This window comes from Anarrhichthys ocellatus, unplaced genomic scaffold (genome assembly GCF_004355925.1).
Source record: "Anarrhichthys ocellatus isolate YVR2014 unplaced genomic scaffold, GSC_Weel_1.0 scaffold9, whole genome shotgun sequence".
NCBI lineage: Eukaryota > Metazoa > Chordata > Actinopteri > Perciformes > Anarhichadidae > Anarrhichthys > Anarrhichthys ocellatus.
Genome location: NW_022280039.1, coordinates 3,766,951 through 3,783,300, shown reverse-complemented (window position 1 = coordinate 3,783,300; position 16,350 = coordinate 3,766,951). Strand labels below are relative to the sequence as shown.

Sequence of the window (16,350 nt, the reverse complement as noted above, 5' to 3'; positions counted from 1 at the left end):
TTACTCTTTGACGCGATACTGATAATATTTATAGATTACATTTGTCTCCTAACTCTGCCAGGACGGCTCTGAGTGAAAAGAAAACCGTCCTGAAGCCCAAATCTCCAGAGAAATCCAGACCTGATGAGAAGGAAGTGGAAAAATCTCCTGCTAAGAAAGTTGAAGGTTTGTCAGGAATGAAACACACTTTGACAACACGCATCACTGAATACGTATGTTTCAGTTATAGATAGTGGGGTGAAAGTAGTGTTTACAAAATGTTTCTAACAGAGACCAAATAATTTGTTTCTCAAGAATTAATGAAAACTAGTCAATTAACTGATCAATCCAGTGACAGAAAAGTAAAGATTTCTGCTTTTGTCTTAGTTTTATATACAGTTGCACTCTAAATTATTCAACCGCCATTGCAAATTAGGTTTATTGGCAAAACGGTGCTCTACTATGTACTAAAGATGCTTGTCATGAAGGGGTTGAATCATTTTGGGACTGCGGTAGTCATTAAAAGTGGTATTTTGTGTTGAATTAGGAGAAACCACTTGTAGTATTAGTTGTGTTGAGCTATTTAAATTGTCCTCGTTTGAGTTGTTTATTGAAAACAGCTGAAAGTTTGTACATTTTGCCAATAAACCTAATTTGGCGATTGAATAATGTAGACTGTAACTAGAAATGACAGGTATCTTGGTATCCCTGCTGTGATGCTCTACTACCATACAAGAGTAAATGTGAGTCCTGTTTGGAAACCAAGCTGCCTCACACACCGCTTTGTCTTCTTAAGTTCCAGAGGAGAAGTACCTGACACTGGAAGGCTTCCATAAATTTGCTGTTGACCGTGCCAAGCAGGACATCCGTAGCGTCTGGAGGGCAATTTTGGCTTGTGGTTATGACCTCCATTTTGAAAGGTGAGCCTGGAGAATGTCGTACCCAATAAGCAGCCCTCTGAATGCTGTAACATCAACAAGCTCTCCGGGAACCCAACAGGTTGTGTTGTGACGAAATGTGCCCTCTTTAAAGAAACAGGTCACTTCTAATTCATTTCAAAATCTCCGGCCATAGAATGCAATTCATTAATTAATGCAATTAAAAATTACATTGATGTCATTTTGACACTAGTTATCTAAGTGTAATGCAGCATTTGCCTATTTCTGTAAAAAAGAAAGCTAGCCCTGAACACAGAATATGTTCATCTCTGATAGATTGCTAAGTGAATAGACATTACGGGAGGTCTCTATTTAACCGCAGCCGTCCTCTTTACCAGGTGCACCTGTATAGACACTCGTCACGCCCAGAAGGCCTGCAGAAAGTGGAGCTTGGAAATGGACGTGGCATTGGTCCAGTACATCAACAGGCTCTGCCGTCACCTGGCCATCACACCAGCCAGACTACACCCCCATGAAGTCTACCTGGACCCCGGTGATACTGCTGATCCTCGTGTGGCCAGCCTGCTCAGTAAGTAAACCTCTTTGTTTGTTACTCTCTGTGTCAACAAGATGAACAAAACGGCCCAAATCCTGTTGTTGTCCTGTCAACTATAGTGTTGCACATGCATTCTTGCTACATTCTGTAAGTCACACTCGTTTTGTCATCTAGTACATTTACCTCGTGTGTGTGTTTTCAGATGTACCCGTGGAGAGCATGCGCTTGCGCTTTGCTCTTCTGCAGTCCCTCAACAACACCCTGGAGAGTTTCTTCCTGCCGCTAGTGGAGCTGAGACAGACACTGACCTATCAAAACTGCATTGCAGCGCTGTTATGTGAGGCCAAAGGTGAGCAGGATCTCGCTGGTCAAGGGGACGTAATTGCCCAAGTGTTTTGACCTATGTAGCAAACCTGCCTTGTTAAAATCTGTATAATCTCCCTCACTACCTGCTGTCTCCACTGGTTATAGGTCTGATCTTCTACGACACGAAGGTGACTGTAATGAACAGAGTACTGAATGCTACAGTACAGCGGACAGCTGACCATGCTGCCCCAGAGATTACACTGGACCCTCTAGAGATGGTGGGAGGTATGCATTCCCTTTTCTTGTTTCTTGTTTCCCATTTCATATCACTTATATTGGATCTTTGCAAACATTCTTTCATCTGTTCTACAGGTGAGATCAGATCATCAGAGAACACATATTTATGCCAGGCAGCGCGCCAGCTTTCTTGCGTGCCGTCGTCCCAGCTTTGTGTGAAACTGGCCAGCGGAGGAGACCCGACCTATGCCTTCAACATCCGCTTCACTGGGGAGGAAGTTCATGGCACAAGTTAGAATTTCTCCTTCACATCTTCTTTTTTTTTTTTTGTACTGCTCTTCAGTCTTGTCTTTTTTTCAGACCGTACTGTAGCTTTGATGAATGTGTCTCTCCAGGTGGCTCCTTCAGACATTTCCTGTGGCAGGTGTGTAAGGAGTTACAGAGCTCTGCTCTCTCTCTGCTGCTGCTCTGCCCCAGTGCTGCAGCCAACCGTAACAAGGTAAGGGTTTTCAGGATCTGACATGTTTTCAGCATGTCTTTCAGTATCACTCTTTTTATCTTCATATCTAGCACAAGAAAGTGAATCATAAACGATGTAATCTTTATCTTTGTTGTTTGTTGGTGTTCTCAGGGGAAGTACATCCTGACGCCCTGCCCTGTCAGCTATGCAGAAGAACAGCTGTTGCACTTCTTCGGTCAGCTTCTTGGCATAGCCGTCCGTGCTGATGTGCCACTTCCTTTGGACCTCCTGGGCTCTTTTTGGAAGGTTCTGGTGGGCGAGTCCCTCGACCCAGAGCAGGACCTGCAGGAAGCTGATGTGCTGACCTACAACTACGTCAAAAAGTTTGAAAATGTAAAGGGACCAGTCGTGTATACATCATGTTGTTTCCTTCTAATACCATTATTCTATTGACCTTAACGAGATGTTTGCTTTCTGACCCTGCAGACGAGTGATGAGGAGGAGCTGGAGGCCCTGTGCGCTGAGATCTCCTCCCTACACCATTCAGGAGAAAGCCCCGACTCTCCCAGCCGGCCCTGCTGCACCTTCACCTATGTCACTATGTTGGGTGATGAGGTGGAGCTTTGTCAGGGTGGTCGCAGCCTCACCGTCGGGTACAGGAAACGTTACCTATAAACTTAACTCGATTAACTTAGTTATCAGTAAGACCTAGATATCAATAGCCTGAAGTCTTCATCTTTTCTACATTGTGTGCTTGTTTGTGTGTGTTAAGCTGGGAGAATAAGGATATGTACGCGCGGGCGGTGCGGAGTCTTCGTCTGAGGGAGCTGCAGAACAAAGAGTGTATGACGGCGGTGCGCGCAGGGCTCGGTTCAATCATTCCCCTGCAGCTGCTCACCATGCTCAGCCCCCTGGAGATGGAGCTGCGCACCTGCGGCTTGCCTTACATCAACCTGGAGTTCCTTAAGGTATGTTTGTGTGAAAGTGCCTGTTGAAATCTGTATAAACATATAATGCAAACCTGTTGTGAGCCAATCGCTAATAGATATGGTTTTACATGAGAAACACCTTCTTTTCTGACAGGTTAGTATTGATAGAATGTAATCGCAGTATTCCCCGCTGCGTCCCTCTGTAGGCTCACACCATGTATCAGGTGGGTCTGATGGAGACCGACCAGCACATCGAGTTCTTCTGGATCGCCTTGGAGATGTTCACTCAAGAAGAGCTCTGCAAGTTCATTAAGTTTGCCTGCAACCAGGAGCGAATACCGTTCACCTGCCCCTGCAAGGATGGGGGGCCAGACACCGCCCATGTCCCCCCTTACCCCATGAAGATCGCCCCCCCTGATGGAGCTGCAGGTAATGGCTAACAAGGCTTTAACAGGGCCGTGATTGGACAGAAGGGCTGCTATCTCTGGTGATGGTCTTCTTAGTGCAGAAACTGCTGACAGCGATTATCAAAGCACCTCGTCCTGTAACCGCAGACAGACTTTGAACATGTCGTTTGTCATATCTTGTGTTTTTAAATGAATAGATTTGTATAATGGACATGTAAAGCTGTTCCATGCAGGAGGGGATACTGTTTCACATGTTTGAACTTCTCATCTGTCACAGAATTGGGATCTGTCCTAGTTTCCTTTGTCACTATTTAGATGGCAGGCTAAACACAAACTGTCTACTCAGGTTTACTACAGATAAGATACGTTGACACTCGCTTTTATCGGCACATAAATCGTGAACACTTGCTACTCAGCAACTCATTGTCCCTCCTTCAGTTTCATGTGAAACTCCAGTAGTAAACATACGTAATAAGACTCATTATGCAATAGAAGTCGTAGGTGGTTTTGTTGTGATGCACCTTCCTGTTTCTCTTCTCTCCAGGTCAGCCAGATTCGCGCTACATCCGTGTGGAGACCTGTATGTTCATGGTGAAACTGCCCCAGTACACATCTTTGGATGTGATGCTGGAGAAGCTGCGATACGCCATCCACTACCGCGAGGACCCTCTCAGCGGTTAGAAGACTCGACAACCCCATGTTCCCAAGCGTATACAGCTCTTTACGCTCTGCTGCTTCAACAAAATCACACATTTTATTTCATTTTTTTTCTGGGTGGCTATTATTGCTTTGCATGTTTACCCCCGCTTTTCTTTTTTTTTTTCTTTTTTGCAGTTTACACAAATACTACATTTCATGATATGTTTGACGCATTTTTGTGAAGAATTCAGGGAAGATAATCTGACACTGTTAACACGTGTCTGTTCTGGTTGCACTGAGTTTTTAGGATGGCATTGAAGTGAAACAACTGTGACGTGCTTTTTTTTCTGTTTGCCTTTCCCTTCCCCCACCTTTAACAGAGGGTTTAACAAGTTCTGTGAATTTAACAACTAAATAGGATGACTTCAGATCAGCACTTTACAGTTGCAAATTTAATTCAAGACTGCTGAATCCTCTTTCTGATAACATTTTAGTATTGAAAAACTGAGTTGCGGAACTTTGCATTGCTGTGAAGGCAACAAACCAACTGTATCCCTTCTAATGCTTACCCTAGCTGCCTCCCTCTGTCTCCCCTCTGCGGGGGCCTTCGCTGTAGGAGCCTCTCTCCAGAGGGTTATGCTGGATGTGTGTGAGGAGAAACCCGTGATTTCCAGAGAATTATCTGACGTTTGAGACGCAGGTACGACTACTACCAGAAAAAAAAGAAATGTGAGACGCTACCTATTTTTGACCATGTCAGCTATGAGCAGGCACAAGATGTGAACAAGTGCTGTACAGGATATTATTTAGTTTACTGCCTGTTTAAAAAAATATGAACTGCTAATGGACAAACTAACTTATGCCTATATAAACTGAATACATTTTATCCAAGTCTCTGAAGAGAGGGTATTTAAGTCGTGTAAAAAGTCATATTAATCTATTAGTTTATGAAATTGCTCTTTGATTTTTCGAGTAGCTTTGGCGGCATGTTGGGTCAGGTAGATTGAGCGATAGGAGAGAGGTCTGCTGGCTCTGATATGCTTGCGTTTCAGGTTTGTGAAATCCTGTGTTCCTGAGATGATATTCTCAAGAGCTGCTCTCCTACATGGTTTGTGTGCTACTGAATGTGCAACCCCCCCCCCCCCCTCGCTCCCCAACATACACGATCTACACACATAGACTGGGGGAGGGGAGGCGGATTATCCTGAGTTCTGCGTTTTCATAATTTTCTTTATTGAAAGAAGAACAGGTGTTTTGCTGTTTTTCTCTGTTGGTTACAATCCGGGGGAAAAAAAATGTAAATAGACTGACGTTATGTTTGATGGCAGTTTTTATTAATTGCTAATTCACTTCACCTTATTATTTTTGGTTTTGGTTTGCACTACTCTTCCAAGAAAATATTCTAAAATGAGCAAACTAGGCAATGTCTGTTGGATATCCAGTTTGTTGTGTTGTTATTTTTTATGAATTTTGGAAAAAAAACAGTAATCTAATCACCTTTTGTCTTGTACTCAGATGGATTCAATTTCTTCTACTCATGGTGAAACATGTTTTCTTGTAGGAGTAAAATCACCACTTTACTTGGATAGAACTGAAAAACATTTGGCTCATATTGGATTGTTGAATTGCTTGCAAGTTTTCGTTTTGGTTGAGTTCTTTTAAAGGGTGATGCACCGCTGCTAACGGGGACGCTCTCTCCTCTACTGCCTCCTCCTCCGGGGCGGTAGATAAGGTTATAAAAAGGACATATCCATACAAAGAGGTGTTGCGATAAAATGTGTGCTGTACATTTACTTGATATTTATTACAATTATTTATGGTTGCATTAACTTAACTTTTACTGTCTTACCTCTGCTCATCAGAAACTTAACATATCTAATATGGATTATACAGATGTAAAGAATCAGATGGCATTTGAGATTTCTGTGTCACAATAAAAAAAAAAAATGTCTTCATGTACAAATTCCATTTCCATTTCTTTATGTATTTTATATATTGACCCAGTACATTTTGTCACAGTTATTTTTTCTTTAAGGCATTGCTCAGATAAACATCCGAAGTTGGGGAAAACATGCGTCATGAATGGATGTTTTCTACTGCAAAATCCTCCCAAAATGGGTCATTTGCATACTTGACTGAACAGCGTTGACGTGGTGTGTAGCAGACATGCCTGTTTACACGTGTGCACAGACAATGGCTGTTGGTCATGATGAATGATGACTGTGAGACGTGCTTTGTCTCCTTTAGCACATGCCTTTTCTGTAAGGACCCCTTGCGACCAACCCTGGTTATGTCACCAGACACCTTTTGAAAGCAGCGAGTGCTGGGCCAGGCCAGTTCTTGCTGGATCTCCAGTCATGCTCCCCACCGACTCAAACTGTCCTTCCAGCTCCATTATATGCTATATCCAAAGGGAACCATCTACAACTATTGACGCAATGTTTCATCAGCTAAAATTCTGTAAAAATAGGTCAGATATTTCCGCTGCAAACTCAGTTGATAGGAGATGCGTATAATGTGTATAGCTCTTCAGCTGAGCTATTATTAAAGAGCCACTGATGTGTCACTTAGAACTGTGATCTGTCAGATAATCATTTAACAAAAAAAGCATCTCTATGGGTCGAGTTCCGCTAATATCTTGATGGAAAATGTCTAGTTTTAATACCAAGTCTACGAGGTTACCCAAGAGGAATTCTAGGAATGTCTCCAGCGTGTAGACTTGATGGTTTCAAAGGAACAGCTGTCTCGCTCTGTGACATAAAGGAACCACCACCCTTTTTAATGATCATCAGACCAATGAGTGGCCAGGAAAAGTGCCACATCCCTAAAAATCCAGCCAATTGAATGCTGTGACGTTCAGCGTAGTCACAAGGCGTGACGATGTCTGCGGTGGTCATGCAACATGTGACTGACCCAGTAACCGCTGCTGTCTGCAAGTCAGTGAGGCCACTTGACCTGGCTCTGGAATACAATGCTGTCTACTGAATACCTCATTCTAGGGTGATTCATTTTTGAAAGTTACTGGTCAAATTCAAAACTTTATGATATACTCATTCATTCATAAGGGATCAAAGCTGCTTCAGAATGTAGTTCTGTATGCATCGTGCCTGCCAAAGCACTCACTGAGGAGAGGGGAAGCTAATTGGAAAGTAAGCTACTGAGACCAGCGCTATTCATGAATTGTCATACAATGAATAGTTTCATGGTATGGCTGAGATTGTAATTAAGCTGTGGCCCCAATGCACTGCGCTCGCACTGTTTAAACATCCCTGTCAGTGGTTTACAGAGCAAACGCAACATGTAGACATACAGTATACACATTTTAAATACTAAAGTACTTTGGTTTTCTTTTGGATTCATGTTTTGAAGAGTGTAATTTATGATTTCCAAAATCTATTTGGAGAATGATCCATTCATTAAACACTTCATATGACATTCTAGTCATCGGAGATATACAGTGTATATAACAGCGTGACTGATAATGTATTTTTAAATACCGATAACATATCGGCCAACAGTGTTGTTTTTTTACATGACATAAGCAAACAATCTTGAATTAGATCCCTTCAATTTTTTAGAATTGTGACCAAGTCACATACTATGCAGGACTAAACAATTGTCACACCGTTTTTAACTACGTCAGACTTGGTTTTTGCACAAGCAATGTCTTTTATCGGCCGACATACACCGATACAATATACCTGCAATAAGCAAATATCGGCCTCTCCTACTTATCTTTTAGCTCCCGTATAGAAAGCACATCTTAAAAAGTCCATTTGCTTTTGGTCATGTTGTGAAGAAGAGGTTTGATGTGTATTTCACATATCTGCAGTCAGGAATAAGAACTTTGTCAAGGCAGGAAAATGATTTAGGACACAATATTCAGAAATATAATTTATTCATTTTTAAAATAGATTTCAATGTACAAAAGCAGAACAACACACAAGCACACTAAATACAAATAGAAATGCAACCTAAATTTGTCAGTACGTTGCAGTTTTTCTGAAAGAGGTTTCTCCGGTCAAAAACTACCTCTATACCAGAGCAGCATCACAGCTCTCTCACATTTGTCTCAGTCTCAGTGCTCAGGATAGTCTCTCAGTCTGGAATGATTTGGTCTATAGAGCACATGGATATTGGGCTTTGTGGATTGAGACCAGCTGATGGAGGAATGGAGGAAAGGTCAGGAGGACCCGAGGTAGTCGGCCACGCTAGATAACACCGAGCTGTTTTTTCAGCCTACTTAGCTCCTCCATGCTGATGTTGTTGCCGCCGCACACCACAATGACCACTGGGCCCAGGCGCTGAGCCAGCTTGCCCTCATCCTGCAGCCTTTTGATAATGTTACTGTACACAGCTGCCAGGGCAGCACCACAGGCAGGCTCCACCAGGATCTTCTCATCATCTGCAGAAAATAGAGATACCAGGAGAGGTCAGTCTCACAGCTGATTGGTGCCATTTTAGATCTGCTGTGCATCTGTTCAGGTGCAGGTTGCACTCACCTACGAAGCGCTCCACAGCTTTTACAGCCTCCTGGTCTGTGACTAATTCTGAAAAGACTTTGTGCTCGCCCACCAGTTTAAAAGTCTGTGAGGACACCCTCGTCAGGCCTAGCGTGGTTGCAACACTAGAGAGCAAAAAGAAGGGTTAGTCTTTGACACACAAAGAGGAACTACGCGAGGAAAATGTTATTATTTGAATACAATGTCCATGAGTAGATCTTACCTGGTGATTTCAGGTAAAGTGACCAGCTCCCCAGCCTTCATTGCTGCATTGAGGCTATGTGCTCCCATGGTTTCCATGGCTACAATGGGCACGTCAGCCCAGTCAGCACGACGCAGTCCCTCCACCACTCCGTTCAGCAGGCCTCCGCCTCCCACCGACAGCACTATCGCTCCCGGCTTCTCCTGTAGGTCTTGCTCCAGCTCCTTCACCAGAGACGTGTGGCCTTCCCTGTAACACACAAGCACAACCCAACCCTGTCAGTTCCTTTGAATTTAGTTTGATTGTAGTGTAATGTGAAGAAGGAAACAGTCTGATTTATTTCTCTTTAATAATTCTTCATTGAATGCAGGTGCGCTGTAAAATGCTGATCATGTCAACAGTAGCCCTTAGTGGTGTTGGTAATTTACGGTCTGTGACGTGGGGTAACTACATTATCTGACAGTCCCTTACAGTTAGCACCGTGATAAGATACCATGCATCTGACATAACACCTCATCCCGGCCCCTGCAACCCCGCATGAATGACACCGCATGATAAGTCAGGCGTTACTATCAGTCAGTTGCACATCTTAAAACAATTTCATTTGTAGAGAAAAGAGAAGAATCTGTCTTATCTCCTTACGTCAGAGAGATTACTATGCGAGAATTTCTGCACAGTGCATATAGTTGTGTACATGCTGTCACAATCCCTGAAGGACAGACGTGCAGAGATCGTCTCACCAGATGAGGGGATCATCAAAGGGAGAGATGAATATCCAGCTGGGGTTATTTGCCACAAGCTGCTGTCCGTATTCAATGCTTTCATTTAGAGCCTGAAAGAGACAAGATACAACTTCATTTCATCAGATGAATCATTTTGCCTTCTCAGTCTGTTCTAAATGTGACAATTCGGTGACAAGAAATAAGAAAATTATAATAACTGCGCACACAATTTTTGCCAGAATCCAACAATACATGTATCTATTTATGCTTAAAATAGAGTGTGATTGATGTAAATAAAACAATCCATGACATTAACTAACCTTGCCGTGGATAACCACAGTGGCGCCTTCGTCCTTCAGCCTCTCCACTGTTGGGTTTGGTGTAACACTTGGAACTACTATGGTTGCAGGTACCCCGAGCTGACGGGCAGAATAAGCTGCTGCCATACCAGCGTTTCCTCCTGTTGGGGCCAAAAGTGCCAAAGATTACACACCAAAACACACCGACAGAGGCATGGACAGTTCATCCATTGATTTTTCTTTAGTTATTACCTGAACAGCAGACAAACCGCTCACATCCCCGCTCAGCCCACTACAAGAAAAAACAACATTACAGTCAGAAAGGGAACCAATACATCGTCCCAGTGTTCAGACTGGAGCTGAAAACGGGTTCATACTGGTTCATATGGATCTATGCTAAGCATCTCAGCCACACAACATGACAACACACTTCACACCAGAGCAGAGGAGAATTACTCACAGTTTTGCAGAGGTGTCCGATGCCCCTGATCTTAAAGGAGCCGGTAGGCTGAGATGAATCCAACTTGAGGTAAACAGAGGTCCCAGCTACTTTAGTCAGGGCAAGGCTCTGCCTCACTGGAGTGGCCACATGAAGAGACTGCTGGGTCTTCATCATCACTGTGGAACAGACCAGCAGAGAAATGGTTTCTCAAGAGACAAGGGCCAAATAATTCAAAGATCATTCACAAAAATAAAAATAAATACAAAGATGATATTTTAAGTTTGCTTCAATTTACCAGTATCAGATAGATGGCAGGATAACAAACTGTACTGAGTATCACTGATCCCAAACTTCCGTATTCACTTTACTCTTTGATATTTCGTGCCTTTATACAAACTTGAGCTGTGGGCTTGGCATGGTAGGCCCACTGTCAGACCAATCAGCGTGAGGCATGACGCAGACCCTCCCAGTGACCACGAATAGGAAAGAGTGGACACTGAGGATGAAGAAAATTCCTCTTCATTCGTCCCATTTTCTTCAACAGTTTTCTAGGATGTGTCACGTCTACGTGACAGAACGCGTGCAAAAACGTTGTTTTCAATAACAGCCACTACATCATTTCACCGTCTTATCGCATCCTTTGCACCCCCTGTGGCATTTTAACGCGCTGTCATGTGCGTGTTGCTTTCCCCTCTAAAGGACTTGCACGCACCGCAGACATTACCAAAAGAGTCGCGACTATTTCGGCCCCGATGCCCCGACTACCAAAAGCGGGGAGCGGGAACAGCCTCCGTGTGGACGGTTCAAACCTGAACGATCCGGTGTGGTGACGTGAGCTGCTGTCTCAGGATGACTGGAATATAAAGTGCTTTAATATGAGGTTGCTCAGCATGGCAATGTCTTGTAAATGGGTTTAAATACAATGTAGTGTAACTAAGTGGCCTACTAAAAGTGAACATCAGATTACAAGTTTCAGCTATTTCTAGGCAACTTAACTTGAATGTTTCTACATACTTTTTTATTCTAATGTTCTTTTTACTCCATTACATTCATATGTATCAGCCATTCTAAGTTACTTTGCAGAATTACATTTGACATTAAAAGTCAAATTATTATCTCATGAAAAAACACTGATTAAATTGTAAACAATAACAATGAAACATGAAAATAAAGCATACATGTTATGTATCATCAATATAAACATGCATAACGAATATTCTTAATATTTAAAAAACATACTGTTGGTCATACATGTTGGCTAGTTTTATGTTGTAACCAAGACTTTTTACTTTACTTATAATAAACTATCTTTACATTTTACCAAAGTGCTTCTTCCACCACTGCATGTAGGTCAGACTGTCAAACAAGGTTGCTGATTATGTCAGGTTATAAGCAACCCAGAACTTAAGGTGATAATTAAGCTGCCTTGATTTCAAATAAATTGATTCTAATGGTTATCTTTTTCTGAACTTGGTAAAACCCTCTTTGGTAATACTACTATATTGCAACACCCGTAAGGAGCTGTTACAGTACAAGACTGAAACCAGACTTGAAAGCAGACAGGACCACAGTGGGTCAGTGGTCAACATTGTAAATTCCTCATAACTAAAAATGGGCTTGACCTCCGCCCTTTTCTGTGCAGAGACTGTCATGTTAGAATTTGATTCTATTGTTTGGTGGGTGTCATTGTAAGATACAAAAAGCCCAGTCAGCAAGTTATCAAAAACAGGGCTATATATAAAATGTGAAAACAAAAACAATGTCGGTACTTACATTTATGTCTTGTCATTAATATTATATTTTGTACAAATTTCATTGCATGATTCTAAACCTTGCACCAAGACTGCAAAGCCTTTCCTATCTCAACATTTTTAAATTCCAACTTTATTTAAATGATTCTTTAGTTGAGAGGAATCATTTAACACCATCTGTGATGTATAAAACATCCTGCACACTATCAGCTTTTTCCGCAGCAGACATTTAGAGCAGGAAAGCACAGGTGGAGCCTCTTGCATTATCAATGGCCCCATACCATTTAAATGTCCCAGGAAAAGCCATGAAGGCACACATGCACAATATGTCAAGGCTGAAGGCCACTCTAAAGGCTTGTTACACCATCTACTGGTGAAGAGCTGCACATTTGTTTTCATCGGAGAGCATACTGTAGTTACACTGGTTGGCCTCATATGGTTTTATTCAAAATACTCCTTGCTTATTTCTGCAATATCATTTTTACAATCTTCATTTTTAAGGTCGAGAAATAAGTATTTATCGATTCATATCTGAAGTTACCATTGCAAGTAATTTTGCTACAGAAATATGGAGCACATGACCTGAAATACCTGCAGGGTTGGGCTGTGAAGAGGCTCCCCATTAATGAATGTATTCCGTGTCACTATAGTGCAGACACAATTCTTCCGTCTGAATGTCACATGTAACATGTAAATAACATGTTTACAAGCACTATATTTTTAAAATCTAAAAAACGTAGTTGTCGTTAATAATATTACAAAAACAAATTCTGTATTCCATTACATTCAAATGTTTGACACCAGTTCAGCAAGTGTAAATGAAAAAGCTGGAGGCACAAGATGTCATGTAGTTGTTTTGAATTTGAAAGTTTGATTGCTGTTCTATCATTACAATGTAACAGCATCTCTGTTATTGAGTTAATCAAACAATCATGGTGTCTTCTATTACCTCTAAAGCACACACAGGATGGGATTTAATAACATTCATGGACATCAGTTCAAAAAGTTGCATTGCAAACAAAGACATTCCTACATTTCAACATTTCTCACCAAACAGGGTCCTTATTGCCCTGCCAAAAAACCTCTGGACTTTAGTCGGCTCTGCTTGACTTTTACAGGTGGACCTGCATCAGGTGACCCGTCTCCTGGGCAGGACTGGCTGCACCACGGCTGACAGCTGGTTCCTTTTCAGCTGATCCAGAAGCATCTATAACAGCAGCAGCTGCTGCCCCATCGTTGGCACAAGGCCTATTTGTAATGCCATCACAGGAGCAAGGAGCCGCTGCGGCTGCATCATTATTAGGTTTGGGTAAAGCCTGGTTGTCAGAAGGAGGTTCCTTTCTGAGTCACCGAGGAGCGGCTGAGCCTGCGCAGAAAGAGGTTCCTCTGTTGAGTCCTCCGTTGGGCATTTAGCTGGATTTGAAATATCGTCTTCAGTTCTGTAGTTGCTCAGATTTGTTGAGGTGCAGAATCGTTTTGCAGTATATTGTGGAATCATCAGTATCTCGATAACTTCATTTTCATGTTCAACATATGAAAATGTCATTGTATCATGATTTACTCTGCGTTTCCCTACACATGTTATCCCAAAATGTCAGTATCTCACTACAGTGGCCTTTCCCTTAAGCTCCACCCTCAAGCCCAAAAGTGCACCAACACTTTCCCTCTCACCAGAAAATAAACCCCCTTGATGAGCCTTTCCTCTGACGCCAGCCTCAGGCCAAACTTTTCACTGCCATATGTATGATGTTTGTCTGAAAAGGTGCCCGGGAGTTGATTTTGATACATCCATCAACTGAAAATGATGCCTGTGATCATGATTTTCTTTAAGATTTTTGTCAAATGGAAAGTAAAAGCTCTGCAATGCATCTGTACTCACAGTGTTGAAGGTGCCATCCATCAGGTATGGCTTTTCAGTTACATCTATGGCATCACTGGATGTGTAAACCACACCATTGTACACCTTAACTCTGACTTTACGTCTTGCAAAATTCAATATTCAAGGTGGAAACTGGAAATATAGAGGTTATTTGGTCAGGCCGTATTTATCATGTCATACGCTGATAGAAGCAAACCATTACAATGTGAAGTGTGGTGAGTTAGACTTTATACAATTCAAAGGAGATCAAAAAAAAACATTGGTCTCTCGTTGACCAGTGCCTCTCTATAGTTTGTTGACATTCGAGTGGTAGTTGATGTCACAAATTCCTGATATCTGACTGCAAATACGACTCAAGATGTTAAATGAACGGTTCCTTTCACTTGCTGCTGTTGAACAATTTGACTTGAATGCAGCATCAGTTTAGCTCAGGTGTGGTTAATAACCTGGTGCACGCGGGGGCGAGGCGCCTGAACTTATCTAAAGATTGCACTGAATCCACTTTATGAATGGTTGCAAACGAAGCATAACCTAATGATGCATTCTTTATTCGTGCTTTCCTTTTCCTGACTCAGGCTCCCACAGACCTTCATGCCTCCCTCTGCACGGCACTCACAAATCCGCTATGGCAACAGGGGGAAAAAAGACAAGGAACAAAAAAAAAAAGGAAAAGATTTAACAACATGGCGCACTTTCCTTGAGAAAAGTTTCTCCTGAACGCCACATAGCTCAGTGTCTGTGGATTTTCTTCGCAGTTTTGTCGACACTCGTGCAACATCGTGGAATTCGGGGATGAACTTTTGAACACCTCGTGATACATGAACAGTAGATTAAAAAAAAAACGTCCGGAGTGTGATGGGATGAGAGCGATAACTAGTCGCACAAACCAAAGCCGACAGACAGGATGGAGAAGCAAGCGAGTCAGAAAGAAAAGGTAAATAAACACAAAAAACAATTTCTTCACTGACATGCGAGCTGTCATTTATGTTGTTGTTGGCAGTTTTGCGTCTCCCAAATAACACTTTTTTTTTTTTTTTTTTACCTCGCGTTCTGGACAGGAAATACCAAATGACCATTACTGTGAAAACCTCGTAAAAGACTTCTATCGATTTTCCAGTCATGCATACTCTAATGTGTGGGCTTTCCTGGCGAAAGCAATAGCCAACATAAATGTGATTTAAAATGTCAACAGAAGGTCATGCAGATTACAGAATTGACTAACCCACACTTAATTTGATTTTGCATGAACAGGGAAGCTCGCGCAGGGGCGGTAAATGTGTGTGCATTGCTATGCGTAAATCTAATTGCCCAACTCAACTGTAAACACGTGCGTTCCAGCTATATTTGCGCGTGAGGAGGTGAGTTGCTCTCTGCCTCCTTGTGATTAGATTGGTAGGGTGTCCTCTGTATTGGTGTAGGTTCTCATTATCGCTCACTCTCCACCCTTCCTGCCCAGTGCTGCCCACACACACACACACACACACACAGTAGACTGCACTCGCAGTGAACCATTCTGGAAAATCTCAGTGATTGGTTCCCTTCCCTGTCCTGCTAATACACATGAGATCAGCTTTTGCAGCTTTTGCTTGAAGGGGAAACCGACAGGCTCTTGGGCCCTGAATGAAGTTATTAATAATAAATACTTTTAGTGCCACTCTTTGAGAGCAGGCCTTGAATCTAAGCATGAGTGTCAGTGGTGGTGTGGACCATACTCCCTCAGTCAGAGGTGGGTTGTCGGTCCATGGGACTTGCAGCAACTAACCCACCAGTAAACAACCTCCTTGCACACACCTCACTGGTTTACCTGTTGCAGCAAAGATTTACCAATCCACAGGTGTTGAATTGGCATTAGAGGTACGATATATAACACAGGATACTTTAAAGTTCAGCCAAAGTAAAGCAGGAAGTTTGTTGTCGCGTGATAGAAATGATTATTTGATGGTTATAATGCAGAGATGAACAAGAAAAGGTGCAAAAGATAAAATGGTGAAAGCAAGAAACTGGTTGGTGCTGCTGCACTGTAACGTGATTTAGAATCTACTTCATACCCGAAGCCCTCATATTTGCTGCATCTACTCCCCGGGCCTCTGGAAGCAATTACCAACCCTGCCCTATCCCAGAATTCAGTCTCAGGAGGTGTGGTGAAAAAGAGGTATAATGGA

The 16,350-nt window shown here is 42.5% G+C and overlaps 3 protein-coding genes across 5 annotated transcripts in view; 2 read left to right on the top strand and 1 right to left on the bottom strand.

The window, feature by feature from the left end:
* Window positions 1-4,887, top strand: part of hectd4 (HECT domain E3 ubiquitin protein ligase 4) — a 35,463-nt gene extending 30,576 nt beyond the window's left edge. For both annotated transcript variants that reach the window (XM_031849099.1, XM_031849098.1), the window contains exons 65-76: window positions 62-165; window positions 776-899; window positions 1,256-1,446; window positions 1,616-1,762; window positions 1,885-2,004; window positions 2,092-2,247; window positions 2,352-2,455; window positions 2,588-2,809; window positions 2,903-3,069; window positions 3,189-3,384; window positions 3,552-3,774; window positions 4,297-4,887. In XM_031849099.1, the coding sequence (XP_031704959.1) occupies window positions 62-165; window positions 776-899; window positions 1,256-1,446; window positions 1,616-1,762; window positions 1,885-2,004; window positions 2,092-2,247; window positions 2,352-2,455; window positions 2,588-2,809; window positions 2,903-3,069; window positions 3,189-3,384; window positions 3,552-3,774; window positions 4,297-4,433 (1,891 nt within the window). In that variant the 3' untranslated portion in view covers window positions 4,434-4,887. The remainder of the gene's footprint in view (window positions 1-61; window positions 166-775; window positions 900-1,255; window positions 1,447-1,615; window positions 1,763-1,884; window positions 2,005-2,091; window positions 2,248-2,351; window positions 2,456-2,587; window positions 2,810-2,902; window positions 3,070-3,188; window positions 3,385-3,551; window positions 3,775-4,296) is intronic.
* A 3,530-nt stretch (window positions 4,888-8,417) lies between these two features.
* LOC116384444 (L-serine dehydratase/L-threonine deaminase) lies at window positions 8,418-10,875 on the bottom strand. The gene is made up of 8 exons (XM_031849100.1): window positions 10,854-10,875; window positions 10,577-10,734; window positions 10,369-10,408; window positions 10,138-10,277; window positions 9,836-9,927; window positions 9,117-9,344; window positions 8,894-9,018; window positions 8,418-8,796 (listed from the first exon to the last, which is right to left on the bottom strand). Exons 2-8 carry the CDS (start codon window positions 10,730-10,732, stop codon window positions 8,603-8,605), a joined length of 975 nt encoding a protein of 324 aa, XP_031704960.1. The 5' UTR covers window positions 10,733-10,734; window positions 10,854-10,875; the 3' UTR covers window positions 8,418-8,602.
* A 3,841-nt stretch (window positions 10,876-14,716) lies between these two features.
* Window positions 14,717-16,350, top strand: part of LOC116384474 (tetratricopeptide repeat protein 28) — a 157,683-nt gene continuing 156,049 nt past the window's right edge. For both annotated transcript variants that reach the window (XM_031849157.1, XM_031849156.1), the window contains exon 1: window positions 14,717-15,122. In XM_031849157.1, the coding sequence (XP_031705017.1) occupies window positions 15,093-15,122 (30 nt within the window). In that variant the 5' untranslated portion in view covers window positions 14,717-15,092. The remainder of the gene's footprint in view (window positions 15,123-16,350) is intronic.